The 15766-nt window shown below is 36.6% G+C and overlaps 1 protein-coding gene across 2 annotated transcripts in view; it reads left to right on the forward strand.

Moving 5' to 3' along the window:
* The window catches only part of CDH9 (cadherin 9), a 145725-nt gene that overhangs the window by 25991 nt on the left and 103968 nt on the right, over nt 1-15766 (forward strand). For both annotated transcript variants that reach the window (XM_039349417.1, XM_039349418.1), the window contains exon 2: nt 10232-10558. In XM_039349417.1, the coding sequence (XP_039205351.1) occupies nt 10331-10558 (228 nt within the window). In that variant the 5' untranslated portion in view covers nt 10232-10330. The remainder of the gene's footprint in view (nt 1-10231; nt 10559-15766) is intronic.

Below are 15766 nucleotides of genomic sequence, written 5' to 3' on the forward strand. Positions count from 1 at the left end.
TTGTCCAGGCCTTTCAAGATGCAGAAAAAGTTCTTATTCAAAGGCTGTAAGATCAAAGTAAAGTGAAGACAAAAATAAGGAAAAAATAGAGTGGTTTAACATATAGATAGACCACAACGTTTGCTACATATAAACTGGGCATGTTATCATTGAGGAACTATTTACTGTAGATCAGTAGTGGCGAACCTATGGCACACGTGCCAGAGGCAGCACTCGGAGCCCTCTCTGTGGGCATACGTGCCGTCACCCCAGCCCCACCTCCTTCTGTGGCCCCCTCCTCACTGAGGACAATGCTTGCTAGAGTCATCTTAATTCTTCCATCAAGATTTTTAGCAGGGTGGTATTGAGGATAGTAAGATATCATGTCACCCCAGCCCTTCTCTTCATTAGACTAGACCAGGGGTAGGCAACCTTGGCTCTTTTATGACTCGTGGACTTCAACTCCCAGAATTCCTGAGCCAGCCAAGCTGGCTCACGAATTCTGGGAGTTGAAGTCCACGAGTCATAAAAGAGCCAAGGTTGCCTACCCCTGGACTTAGACATACCCAATTCCTGCAACTGTTCTTCATATGTTTGAGCCTCTAGTCCCCTAATCATCTTTGTTGCTCTTCTGTGTACTCTTAATCTCTGTACTCTGTAATCTCCCAGTAGGTGAGGCAGTCACATTGCTATCAAGACTTATAGTCATTGAACCATTGGTCCAAACCTTTTTAGGAGCTAGTCAAGAGGTAGCTAGCACAATATCTTGGGGTAGTGAATTCCAAAGTTTAATTATGTATTAACCTGTACTTGTTTTGGTTACATTGTGGAACCCATATTTAGGTATCCAGGAACATGATATGCATCAGGTCAATTACTAGGCTTTTTGTTCATAAACTTCTTTCTAATCCAAATGCTTATAAAGCCTATTTTTGAATTCTACTTCCTTTAATAGTGAACATCTCTAGGTTGTTTTAGTCTGTGATCCTGTGTTCCTTTTTACTAGGTGGTCAAGACATTTAAATACCAATTTATTATTTCACAACTGGCATAAAATATTTTCATCTTGACAGAGAAGAACAAGCAAGGATCTCTTCCATGTACAAAAGTTGATGGGGTGGCATATCTGTTTCATAGTAAGATTAACATATTATGGATACAAATTCTCCTCCTTCTCCTCCTGGACTGTGTATTTATTCATTATTTATCACTCAATCAGCTTGCATGTCACTCAAATCATTGAAGCAATTCAAGATGATTTTATTTGGATCACTTCTTTGAATGAATCCTCTGGTGACATAGCCATTACATAAGTTGTTCTGCTACTTACGTAGTTTAATTAAAGTCATATCTTACAATGACTTAAGCATCAGAATTCCTAAACATATTTGGTATGAACTGAATGTAGTATGACAAAGAGCTAACCAGAAAAAAACTATTTTTTCTCTGTAGTGCTAAAGCTGGCAGATGCAATAGGAAGATAAGTAAACAAGGGTGATAAATGCACCACAGTGTAATCCTGCAGAATGGAATTCAATCCCCAGATAAAGAAAAATAGAAATGTTCTAACTCAAGCTATGGCCTGTACTCCCCATTAAATTTTGAGAAGTCCACATTGCATTAAGAATTAAGGGTTTGGGAATATTTAATTAACTAAAATAGCATTTAATTAACTAAAATAGGAAAGGAAATGAAGACAATGGAAAATCAGGAAAGCAAAAGAGAAAAAAAAAATCTGGTACCAATGACAATGATTTTCCGATAAGGTCCTTTATAATGGATCCCACAAAATAAAATTGTCAAATAATTAAAGTTTTTTTTAACATATCTCATTTGAGTAGAAATTGAATGTTGATGAGGCACTGTATTGTTGGTTATAAATAATGAACAAAAGTAAATTTTTTAAAAAGAATAATCTTCTTCTTTTCTTCTTTTACTGCTTCATGCATCAAGGGAGATTCAAAATTCTGACTTTTTCTCTTCTGACTGCATCAACTATTGTTAATTAATATTGTTGTAGTATGTCTTTGGTGTTGTCTCTTTGTCTCTCCATCTTCTTCTGGATCTGTCTCATGCCCTTTAACTTTCTTTTATTTATGTATATGCCTTGTATGGTATGGAATCCCATGACATAATTTATAAAAGAATACTGACTAATAAAGCCAACATTAGACATACTAACACAAGTCTGATAACTTGCAGAAACTGTTTAGCAGAAACAGTTTACCCTAATGAGACATGACCACTTGAGAAAAAAAAAATTGAATACTAATTTAATGAAAACTATCAATATTTACTATTGACTCTGGAGGTCACAATGTTTTCTATTTTGCCTTTTCTTCACCTTATATCCCTTTTAAGATATTACAATAACTTTTCATTATTTCATTCAGTCAATCATGTTAGGTCTTGTTCCCATTCAGAATGTTAATGTACAGGCACACCAGGTTTGGTTCTAGAGCAGTGATGGCGAACCTTTTAGAGACCCAGTGCCCAAACTGCAACCCAAAACCCACTTATTTATCACCGGGTGCCAGGTGGGCATGGCCGCGGTGATCATGGCAGACTGGGTGGGTGGGGCCAAGGCCAGTCCCTCGTCATCTCTGGGGCATGCCACGCATGCCCACAGAGAGGGCTCTGAGTGCCGCCTCTGGCACGCATGCCATTGGTTCACTACCACTGTTCTAGACCACTGCAATAAAGTGAACATTTCAGTAAATCGAGTCACGTGACTTTTTGGGGATTCTCAGTGCATATGTTTACACTATAATGTAAATAGCATTACGTCTTTAAACAGCAATATACATTCCTTAATTTTAAAAAAAATATTTATTGCTAAAATGCTAATCATCGTCTGAGCCTTCAGCAAGTCATTTTTTTTTTGCTCATGGAGAGTCTTGTAAAGAAAAAAATGCAATATCTGTAAAAATGCAATAATGTGAAGCATAATAAAAGGAGGTGTGCTTGTATAGGAAAGTATAAGATGAACCAATTATTTTAAATAAGAATTATCATGCCTTTTCCTTCTCATTTGTACTTTCTTTTATTTATTTATTTTTAATTTTATTTTACTTTTCCTTAGCTTTTTTTTTTTGTAAATTGCATAGGGCTGGAGCCCATTTTCAAGAGATGGGCTTCATGAGTCCAAATGATTGGAAGACTAAACCTCTGGTCCCGGTGACTGACCCATATTGCATCCTTCTATTGTTTTTTATTTCCTAAAACACTTCTTTCATTAAAAAAATAAATTAGCCCTAGGTTACTACACACTGTTTAACTTTTTAGAAATAATGTAAGCATTCTAAGTTTTGTTTTAAAGTATTCATTTTATTGTATAACAACTAATTTAAAATTTGTCACCTATTTTCATGTTTCACTTGATTAATATGTAAAAAAGGACCAGCTTGTTTTGTAGTGTTCTTTATAAAGAATTTTATATAAAACCTATCAGACATTTGTATAATCAAATATTTTCACCAGCAATTGAAATTAATGCAATCATCCAAACTGAGTGATGTTGAGAAGGTTTAGAAGAAGAAGGTTTAGGAGTTTGTTTAAAGTCCAGAATGAAAATCACATCAGTCACAAGCAACACCAAACAAAGTTTAAATACCCATCCAAGGGCAACTTCCATTGTAGAAATTTTCTATGCAATTTTAGAAACAGACCTGCTAGATTGGATCAAAGTTCTATTTCATCCACAGATAGTCCTTGAGTTACTGCCATTTGGTCAGCAATCATTGGAAATTATGATGATGCTGGAAAAACAAATGTATGGAAGGTTGAATCAACCTTGAGCTGGTCAGGATTGAATTCCTGACAGTGGGCAGAGTTAACTTGCAATACTGCGTTCTAACCAAGGTGGCACCAGGTCCAGCAAGATGTGGCAAAGCCTGTTGAGCACAAGTCAGTGGGAGGCAACTGGGGATTTATGCAATGTTGCTGGTATAGTTGGCCATGATGTGTTTTTTTTACTGGCAGCAGAGGCACTAGAGGAGAGGTCTCCAAATTTTTTGTTTTGGTGGCCTGGAAAGGGAGGCCGGTACCGCTACATGCATGTGCACAAATGGGGTGCATGCCTGCATGTACAAAAATGAACCCCATGCACATGAGCACAAATGGGCTGCATGCAAGCACATGCGCACTTGCAAATGGCCATATGTGAGCACATACGCACATGCAAATGAGGCTGCGCAGGTGCAATTGCTGCAAATGGGGTTGTGCTAGTGCTGGGTGGATACTATAGGGATCGCTAGTACCACTGGGACGCTCAAGGATGTGGCAGCACTAGCACCAGCAGGATGCTTGGGGCAACACTAGCACGAGTGGAGGGGTGAGTGTGCACACGCTGCACTTGCCATCCCTTCATGCAGCCCGGTGGTCAAGTGACTGTGGCCCAGTAGAGGGTCATGGCCCACAGGTTGGGGACCCCTGCAATAGAGCTAAAGTAGAGGGCTCTACTTCAGGCGCAGTCCCCATGCTGCTGTCAGTGAGTGCTGCTGTGTAGAGTGGCCAAAATGGGGGGAGGAAATAGGTTGCCCTGAAGATGTAAGTGCTGCTGGGCCATGTGAGCAGCGGAGGCTTCCCAGAGGTAGTCTGGCTTTGTGCCACACTGCATCCCCTCCCATCAAACTCATGTATAGCCTGTGACAGGCTTCCCAAGACCTGCCCTGAGGCACAACACCCCCACATTACTTACCTGGATTTTCTTCTGCTAATAACCTGCAATTCTCAGTTAACAACAGCAGTTGGAACTGCCAGAATTGTAACTGCTAAGTGATACGATCATGTGACATATCACTTTATGATGACATCATTTAGATACTGAACTTTTGGCTTGGTTATGGCCATAAGTTAAGGACTACTTATAGTTGCCTGTTTCTGAAATGGTTAAGCTTCTGTGTTATTGACAGGCATGTCAGGAAAACTTTGTTCCACACTGCTGTTTATCTCCAAGCAACTGGTGTCTAGTGGCATACTGTCTGTAAGAATAAAGTGATATGTCACATGACCGTATCTCTTAGCAGTTACAATTCTGGCAGGCCACACCCACCCCGGGTCCACAAAGGCAAAAAAAGTCACAATATGTGACATGACACTACAGAATTTGTTCTTGACTCTAATATGTTCTTGACTTTAATATTGTTAAAAAAAGAGAATTATTTTATACCCTGTTTAACAGAATTTCTTCCTTATCCAATTCATTCCATCTTGCACTTATTTGAATACAGAAACTTTCCATTTAGGTATTTGCAGAGCAGATTGTATCAGGCCTATGCCAGTGTAATATGATATGATATGTTTTACCCAAATATGAAGTAAAACTTCCATACATGCTAGAAAATTCATGCTCATGCACAATTTTCTCCAACATCGTACATCTTGTATGCAGGTTTTCCAAATGTATTGTATGCAGCATTCCCATATGTAGCATTCATTTATGCAACTTCTCCAAATAGGCACATTTTATTACACAGTCTCTTAAGCTGAGAAATATTTCAGCTGACGCTAGTGAATTCCATGAATTATGTTCCCATTTATACCATAATCGATCACATCGTTTCACCCAAAAGAAATCTGTGATAGATTTTTGCAGCCTCCACACTTCTAACTCATAGGAGTATATCTTAAAGGAAGGGAAGAATTTCTACTCAAAGGAATAGATGGATATAAAATTGACATCAAAAATAATAAAGTTCAATAAAACAGTGAACAACCATTTCACCTCAACAGGATATACTCTACACTTATGTAATATCCTACTGTGATGCATTTGGTGAAAAGAACAATTCACCTAACATTAAGAAATTTTAAAAAATAATTAATATTTCAAGTGCTGTTTATGGAAATAGCAAGCAGTTAGTGTAGCCAAGAAATTACTATAGACAAGGTGAAACCATGAAAAGTTACTCAAGCCATCTACAGTGATTTATTAATATGAGCAGCCATATAAATTTGCTAACTGAAAAATAAGAAAGACACTCAGAGATATTTGTATGTATAATTATGGGGGTTCCTACTCTCTCTGATAGAGTTATGTTGTCTTCTGCTCATTATCCTGCACATGATAATATGCAAATCTTTCAAAAGTGATGTATGGAAGCTTTTTTACTTCCAGCAAAGCAGCCCTGTATATGCATTTGTGTACAGACAGTCAAGAAAAGTGTCTGAAACACTAGGACAAGATTTTTTAAAAAAACAACACAAAACATGTGACTTTTAATAATTTTAAAAGTTACACTTCAAACACACTTCCCGTAAAATCTGAATCACCTTTGTTGTGGGATTTACAAAGTTCTAATAAGGGCCACCAACAGGATATAACACAAGTAATAGTATATATTGATTTTTTACATGTGTATTCTACCTTTTTTATTGAATGTGCAAACAGCATACCTGAGGACTTTCCCTATTTTCCCCACAAGTCTATGAACTAGTTAAGTCTGAGAGAATGATTGACTAAGTCATCCTAAGAGTTCTATGATTTGATGGGGACCTACATTTCTCCAATCAAAATAAAACTCTTCATGCCCCCCAAAGACCAATTTCACATATTAATTGGCTGCTTTAAGGTATAATTTTTAACTAGGGAAAAGTATAAAATCACATTAAACACTAGTTTAGGACATTTACAGCCTGAAGAGAAACCAGAAACCACTCAGTGTATGTAATAAGTTTATGTTCCTTGAAAAAGTACAATGTGAAGCTAATGCTGTCCTTAGCTAGAGGCCAGACTTGCTAAAGTAGAAATTAAAGTGTGGATAGAGGCAATTAATAATTGGGGTAAATTTAACAGAACTCCATTGAATTTGATCCCGCTCATTCCAAGTCATAACTTCTTACATGGAAGACGGTCCTTAATTAGAAAATAACATCATGTGGTTTATCTTAGCCAATTGCTATACATTAAACAGAGATTAGGTAAGGTATTGATATATATCACCTCCTGAATCTAGAATTGCTGTTTAGCCTGTTCATCTGCCTGGGAGGAGCCCAACTTTATTGGATGAGAATCTCATGGCATGTTGTCTTTATACACAACCCTATTCCATCATAATTCCTACCCCTACGCTATCCTATATACAATGGGCTTTTACAAGGGCATGTGTCAGCACCCTTCCCTCTGTAGCATTTCAAGGGAATGTTATAATATTCTTCCAACTTGGAGAAACTATGGAGAAATGTTATAATATTCTTTCTGCCCTTGGAGAAACTATCACACTTATGCTGTTACATTGTAATTTTACTATAGTTTTTGTCAAAATTAATCCTTTTCTAGCAACAATTCCTGGATGATTGCCATGTAAATTTCCTACTAGGCAACGAAAACATCCAGGTCACCTGTAATGTTGCTAATTGTTGCTATTTAGCTTCAAGAATATGACAGAAGACACTTTCTAAAAAGCATGTGTATGTCACAAATGTAAACTTTACTTCTTTTTTATATTTCTCTAAATTTGTTTTGCTAACTTTTGCCTTAAAAAAAATTATCATGCAATTTATTGTAGAGTTTATTTTCTCACCACATTTTTTTGCGGGAGGGGAGGTATTATCCTTATCTGAGTTGTCAGATGAAATCATAGGATTCCACACAATTGGTTAGACTCACTGCTATGCAAATAATATTTTCCTCTAGCTAAATACTAATTTCCAGTGGAGGATTCTGAGACAATTAAGAGCATTAACTTAATTTTTAAGAGGTGGTTAAGAATCAGTAAAAGTGGATCGTGCTACCCAGTCAAAGTAAGTTTGGCTTTAGTTCTCTTCTTCTGACACACTTCAAGAGTTTGTTAACATTAAAACATACATTTATGTTTTAATCAGACAGCCATGTACTGTATTAGAGACCATCTCAAGTGTTAGGGTGAATATCAAATATACCATGGGTGTTAAATTCGCTGCGTCACGTGACATGTCACGACATATCACAACTTTTTTTTTGCATTGCCGGAACTGGGATGGATGTGGCTTCCACATGATGCAAATGGCCCGCGGGTCGGCAGTTTGGCACCCCTGAAATACACTTATTTCTTATGCTGCATAAACTATCATGCAATGTAGTATGTTCAGTAAGTATGACTAGATTAATAGTCTTTGATCTCTAGCTAAAGAGTATACTATGTGTCTTAATTTGCTGCAACCTGAATTCTGGATGCAAATCAGAAAATCTGTTTTATGAAACAATAATATGAATATAAATTTGTCAAAATGTCCAGTTCACACTTGATCAGTATGCATGATTCTTTTTGAATAGACCTCTGAGATTGTGGGTTCATTGAAAATTCTTGCCATTATAATAAAATATGTGTTTAATAACAAAGAGATTTATAGATTGAAGTTAACAAAAAGACTCCTAGACAAATAACAACACTCTTTGCGTATTTGGGGTGGGTGGGTGGGTGGGTTTTTTTATGTGTGTGTTCATAGCATTTGTATATCTTTCATTCAGGTCCCTGTGGGGGGTTTTGGGGGGGGGTTCAGAACTGGTTTACCTTCTTCCAAGGACTGAGAGAAAGCGACTGGTTCCAGATCATCCAACTGACTTTGTGCCTAAGGCTGAACTAGAACTCATGATCTCCTAGGTTTTGTTTGATACATTAACCACTCTAGCTCCGAACTAGGCATATTTAATTAAAAGCAGGTCCCTGAGAACATATGAGTATTATTTGTGTATCATTTTTATTGTGAACAAACTTGTGAAGGGCAGCAGTGTTTAAATTGCGGATAAAATTAAGCAATTTAAAGCTACAACATGTTGCCTGCATGTTATTTCCCAAAGAAATATATTTTGCTCATATGCTGCCACTATAGTGGTTGAATACCTGCTGCTATAATTGGTGTTACAGTTTTGAAGAGAAGCATTGAGAACCCTCCCTCTTTTTTAAGCCAATACTCTACCAAAACCAACCTCAGAGAGGCACAGTGCTCTTTTAAGTCATAGCATGGCTGCAACAAATCCAAATGCAAAAAGGACCTTACACCTTTCATTACCCAGATTGGCAACAACCTAGATTAACATGATGATGTCCAAAATTGTTTCAAAAGCTTGTGAGAAATCATCATTATCATCATCATATAATTATATAACAATCCAAGAAGTAGCTTGTTTTTGATACATGAGTTTCTTTCAAAAGTATGCAATATATGGCTTTAAGAAATGACAGTGCATACCTCCCCAGAATTTTTGTCTAAGTTCCTTGAATCAAATGACACCAAAATGTTCATCCTGATGTTTTGGATGAAGGTTTAAGGGCAAAATATATGCCTTAAGCACTGTGAAGTCTGATGACATTCATTAAACGAGTCACTAAGCCTCAGGTTTAAAATATTAAGTAGGCTCCTTAAGACATTCATTCAAATAGTTTTTAAACCCCAGGCTTAAAATATCAAGGGCCCCTTAAAACTGGCTTGCCACTCTACCTGCCTCCACTGCCCAAAAAGAGAAAAAGAAAGGAGCCAGAAAGTTTGAACCTGTCTACAGAGGCATCTTGAGACCGTAGAAGCAGGGCTAAGAATTGCAAGCAATCTATTCATTGATCAGTCCTGACTAGAATAATAGGTTTTATATCCATCCATCCATCCATCTATTCATCAAATTTAGGTGCCACACATCTTCTGTTCTGAGGTGATTCTGAGTGGTTCAGTTTGACCATTTAAAATCATTGACCATAGTCCATGCAATCTCTGAGATGATTTAAAAAAAACCCTTTCTTTTAAAGTGCAGTTCCTCCTATAGGAAAGTTAAACAACCTTGCTTTACTGCAGATACAATTTATTCATTGGCACACATTTTGAATGTTTAAAACAATCTCCTGTTCTAGATTTTATGAAGATCAGTCTATCTCAATATTGATAGACTGTTGTTTAAAAGGGGCAGGGGGTTATTGGAAAGATACACAGAAGAGAAAAAAAATATAACAGGAATATCAGAAAAGGTGGGGAGAGAGGAATGGAGTCAGTACTTCTGTATAGAATAGCTAGTCCACAACGATACATTCTTACCTGTAGAGTAAGCCACAGCAAAAAGTTGGATCGAGGTAATTGCTGCCTTTTCGTTCAGGTTGGCTTTGCGTATTATTCTATTAGAATATGATTTATATTATCTGCAGAAGATGTTTCTCAGCCCTTTATTCAATGCGTAAAGGATCCTCTGAAGGTTGAAAAATGTAACATACGTGCACAAATGAGGTGTGGGGAGGTTACATCAAGATATATAAACTTAAAACTCATCTAAACATTTATCCAATTGCAGATTATTTCAAAGAGGAATACAACAACTTTCCAGAAGATTATACTGGTTAAAGGAAAAGACAAACGAAGTTCAGCAGACTCTTTGCAGAAGGCCCAAAGAATGAAAACTTGCAATTGCTTGTCATTTCTAATATGGACTTGCATTTTTTATGAGATTCCTACTTTACTGTCACCGAAGAGGACTAGCATGTATTTGCAAGCTAAAAGGATAATGGGGCTGGCTAAGGATCAGGGAAAAGCCATGCATCGGACAAAGCGTGGATGGATGTGGAATCAATTTTTTTTATTGGAGGAATATACTGGTCCAGATACTCAATATGTGGGCAAGGTAAGCACTGCAATCAAAAGACCATTTAATAACATGATAGAATTCCTTGAGGCCCAGGACGACGGGTGTGTCTGGAATTTCTCAGTAACACAGAATGTTGGCTTTAGCTGAGAAGAAATGAGATTTCACACTTAACAGTTTTGTGGATTATTCCTCTTTTAGTAGAGAACGATCCTCTAATGTTAGGGTTTAGAAGGACCTACAGAGAGATGCTAGGCAGGTAGTCCTCAATTGAGCCTACAATATCTGTTGCTAAGTGAGATCATAAAGTGAGCTTTGTCTCGTTTTATGAATTTTCTTGTGACAGTTGTTAAATGAGTCACTGCAATTAAATCAGCAACAGATTAAGTGAATCTGTCTTCCCCATTGACTTTGCTTGTCAGAAGGCCACAAAAGGGGTCACATGATCCTAGGACACTGCAATAATAAAAAATATGGACCAGTTGCTAAGCATCTTAATTTTGATCACATGACCAAGGGGATGCTCAATGTGTCCTAAGTGCAAAAACAGTCACAAGTCACCATATTCAGTTGTACCTTTGAACAGTCACTAAATGAACAATTGTAAGTTGAGGGCAATCTGTATTCTTTAAAAAAAATCTTCTTCATTTTTAGATTCATCAGGAAAGTCAGATGAAAAGAAAACCTACCTCTAGAAATCAGAATTTATCCAATTTTATCACAGCATTAATTTAGCCTTTTGAAGTCCAAAAATGTGCAGTCCTACTTATTTAGAAAGTATAATTGGGAAGAAGGCTTTTAACCTAATCTGCACTGAAATCATGAGCAATTTACTTAAGAAAGTGGAAGTTCTGATGTCACTGTTTTTCCTATGAATATAAAATTAAATATAGGATGGTAACAATGATTGTGACATGCCCACGGATGGGGACTGAAAACTACTACTAGCTAAAGGATGTGTTTAGTCATTCACTTGTATGTGGTAAGGAGTGAGGACAGGAGAGACATGGGGGAAAGATACATGAAATGTTTCTCTGCAGTATTAATGGTTATTTTAAAAATTAGAATCAGTTCTACCAATAGTTCTATCTATATAAAACTAAAATATCAACCCAAATCAATATCATATTTGGGACAAAATAGAACAGAACAGCATTAGACATATTTCAATGGGTATCTTAAATATAAAAATCATAGTTACCTTTATCCAGTGTACCATAGACCTGGAACAAACAGCACTTAATTATCTTCTGTCACTGTAAGAGATATTTGTGAATTCATTCACATTCTAGGATAGGTAGGCTCTTCAGTCACTTGAAAGAGCTGTAATCCTGGGGGAAAGACTTTCAGAGTTTAAAAGCCTTTTTTTAATGTAATTGATAAAGAAATAGTACAGAAGGAACACAAGTAAGAATGACATGGATCTGAAGCTAATGAACCTAACCTTGCCTAAATAGCACATTAACTTGACTTAAGTTTGAAATCAGGTGCAGTTTCTATTACCTCCTTGCAAATGGTGTTATATCTATGGGTGGACAATGCCACTTCAGAAATGACAATATTTCACTTCTGAGAGAGGGCAGTACATACTCTTATTGGAGGGAATTCCTGGCTAAATTGGAAGTAGCATGTTGTCATGAGTAGGTGACAGAGTTCAAATTCATGAAAGCTGGCTTGTCAGTATTAAGAGTTTTGAAAATAGTAGAGGCTTGCCATTATGGAAAGTACAAAACCATGGACTGTGGTGGAATGTAGTCTGGATTCTCAGGAGGGAGGGGCTGTTTTCTAGAGCGCAAAGAAGCAGTGGAACTTAGAAAGTTTGATTGGTAGGAAGAGGATTAAAATGGCTTTTTCCTAGATATTTCCAGACTATATCTGTAGTTATGCTAATAGTTGCTTTAATGTGGCAAGATTCTGTCTATGAGTGAAGAACACTAAAAGAAAGAAAAGAAACTAACTTAACTAATTCCATGTGTCTTTCTTGGTTCTTGGGTCCTGACATAGGCAATATATCAGCTTATTCTCTTTTATTGGGGTGAAGAGGAAGGGATATTAGTGTAGGTATTGTATTAAATTGTAGGATTATACCTTTATGCTTTGTTGATCATTCATTCAATCAACCTCAGTTTTTATGTTTCTAAATTGCTTGTCTTCATTCTTGGGTTTAAAATATTACCAAGAAACACTGGGAAGCTTAACACAACAAAAAATACATTATCTGACTTTAATTCTTAGTCAACTTTTTCTTTTTCAATTGCATTAAAAAAAGCCAGGCAAGATCATATAAGCAAGTATCTCAATACTGTGGCCAGTTCTACTAAGCACTCAATGAAAGGTAGCAATTAGAGGATGAGGCAGGGAGGCAGGAAACTGGAGAAAATCAAACATGTCTGGATGTCTATGGAAATTCTCAGTCATCCTGATCATAGTTATCTCAAAGGTGCTTTTTCATGAGGCAACTAGATTTTCTTGTTTTTCTTTAAAGATGTTTTGTTTCTCATCCAAATAGCTGAAGAAATTTCTTGGATGAGAAGTGAAACGTCTTCAAAGAAAAACAAGAAAGTTCAGTTGCCTCATGAAAAAGCACTTTTGGGGTATCAAACGTGTTTCAGCAAACAACATATGGTGAAAGTAAGTCCTCTAGCTGTTGTCCCCAAGCTAAATACTTCTATACTTCTTTTGGAAGTATAGGCTTCAGGTCCATGCCCTCAGGTTAACGTCTACCAATTGCTTTGTGTCCACAACCAGCCAATTCGCTCATCTCTAACTGATGCAGGCAGATTACACATTCAAGTTATGTAAGTTATATAACAAGTTATGAATTGAGGTTTTGGGTATTTGCTTATCAGCTTCTTCTGGATGTCTGTCTTACCGTGTTGCCTCTGTCTCAGCTCACCATAGGTTGTCTGTCCAGTCTTCAAAACTCTTCTATACCTTGAGGCTTCATATTTTTGTCCCCTGCCTCATAGATTGGATAAACATCAAGCTCTATCTATCTATCTATCTATCTATCTATCTATCTATCTATCTATCTACCTACCTACCTACCTACCTACCTACCTACCTACCTACCTACCTATACATCCATAAATACATAAATACATACATACATACATACATACACACACATACATATCTATCAATGGAACTGATACAGTGGGATGGTACACTGAGTTACTCTCTGGCAAGTGAGCAAGGATTGGCTGACATTTTTCCCCATGCTCAACTGTTGACTAAATTATGGCAAGTGAGTAGTTATTCATCCTTTGTATCTTCAAGATACATAAATGTGGCTAGGCATGTAATGTTCTAATATCCAAATAGATCTGCCCAGTGTAAATATCTTGCATCATATTTGGGTCATTTTAAAGAAATTAGAAAGATTGAGAGACAGAACATCTAGCTCTTCACTCAAAAAAAAAGAAGAAAAAAGAATGGGTCTTTTTCATCCCCTACTTTTTTTTTTTGTACAAGTGCACTCTCCGTCATCACCATAATCATGAATCTTAATTTCTTATTCATCATCTTAAACTATTGCATTGAGAAATTTTAAGCCTGAATGCTTCTGTTATATCTGAGCATTGACTTCATTTACTTTCTTCAAAAGGGAGCCTCAAGCTATAATCATTATCATTCTTGATTCACTTGTCCTTAAAAGACATCACTCTTGTCCCATTCCTCCTTGCTATATAGCTATCATGATGTTTGTATAGTTTCTCTACACACCCTATAGTACATGCAATTATATGAAGCACAGTATATAATAACTTTGTTGCTTTACCGTAGTTACTGCAACTGCTAATATTAATGTAAAATGAAACAACATAAAATGCTTGATTGTATTTTTGTAAAATGAAAGAAAAAGAAATGGTGACATTAAAAAGAAACTGAAATTAAGAGAATACATTTAATTATAGTTGAATCGAATAAAGTATTGGTGAGGTACTATTATAAATAAATACTAACAATAATCCATGGTAGAAACGGCACATAATCACTGTCATAATAATAAATAATATGCCATCATCTAAAATTAGACATAATTTCTTTCTTACCAGGAGCTGACTCAGATGTTGTTTTGTTCAAAGAGAGGTTGTAAAAACATTGAACAAGAATTAATTTTATTATATACGATAGCATCATGACAAGATAGACAAAAATAGTGTAATGTGACTGTGGTGTTTATTAAAGCATTTGAGTGCATGGATATCAGTACATGGAATTCCAGTTTATAATATTTAATTTAAGATTTAGGAAGCAACTGTATAAAAGTGTAAGTACAATTATCTGATGGTCCCCATGATGAGTTGAATGTAATAAAAAAAAATCAATCAGAATAGAGCTGGAAGGGACCTTGAAGGTCTTCTAGTCCAAACTTCTGCTCAAGCAGGTGATTATATACCATTTCAGATAGGTGGCTGTCCAGTCTTTTCTTGAAAGACTCCAGTGATGAAGCACCCCCAACTTCTGAAGGCAAGTTGTTCCACCAGTTAATTGTCCTCACTGTTGGGAAGTTTCTCCTTAATTCCAGGTTCCATCCATTGTTTATTGGCTTGTCTTCTGGTGCTTTGGAAAATAAGTTGTCCCCCTTTTCTTGTGGCAGCCCCTCAAACACCGGAATACTGATATAATGTCACCTTTAGTCTTTCTTTTCTCTAAACTGGCTATAGCCAATTCCTGGAACCGTTCTTCATATGTTTTTCTATCCATGCCCTTAATAATCTTAGTTGTTCTTCTTTGCACTTTTTCTCAAAGTCTCAACATCTTTTTTCTAATGTGATATTGAATATTGGATGTAGCATCAAATTTCTGTGTGTGCAAGATAACAAGTAGGCTTTCTTGGTCGCTCAACAGCAAGGCACTGGTAAAGTGAACTCAGCAGCATCTAGATTTTCTGGCAAGATAAAAGTATATCTTCCTTGCCCTGTCCTTACCACTTTCTACAGAGGGACAATCGAGACCATTCTGTCATGCAGCATTACAATCTGGTTTGGAAGCAGTTCATTCTGAGCTTTCCTGACTTCATCTTTGCAGATTCAGGCTATCTACTGATATTCTGCCTTAGTTATATATCCCTCTTTCCATTTCTTGTACTTATCCTTTTATCTTTCAGTTTATCAGAGAGATCTTTGTGCAACCATGCTGGTTTCTTCTTGGATTTCTTGCATTTTTTTAATGGTATTGTGTTGGACTGGACTTTTATGATCATATTTTTCAGTGTTTCCTATGTATTTTTTAGGCTCTCTC

Source organism: Crotalus tigris, unplaced genomic scaffold (genome assembly GCF_016545835.1).
Source record: "Crotalus tigris isolate CLP2741 ecotype Arizona unplaced genomic scaffold, ASM1654583v1 scf7180000018270.1253626, whole genome shotgun sequence".
Taxonomy (NCBI): domain Eukaryota; kingdom Metazoa; phylum Chordata; class Lepidosauria; order Squamata; family Viperidae; genus Crotalus; species Crotalus tigris.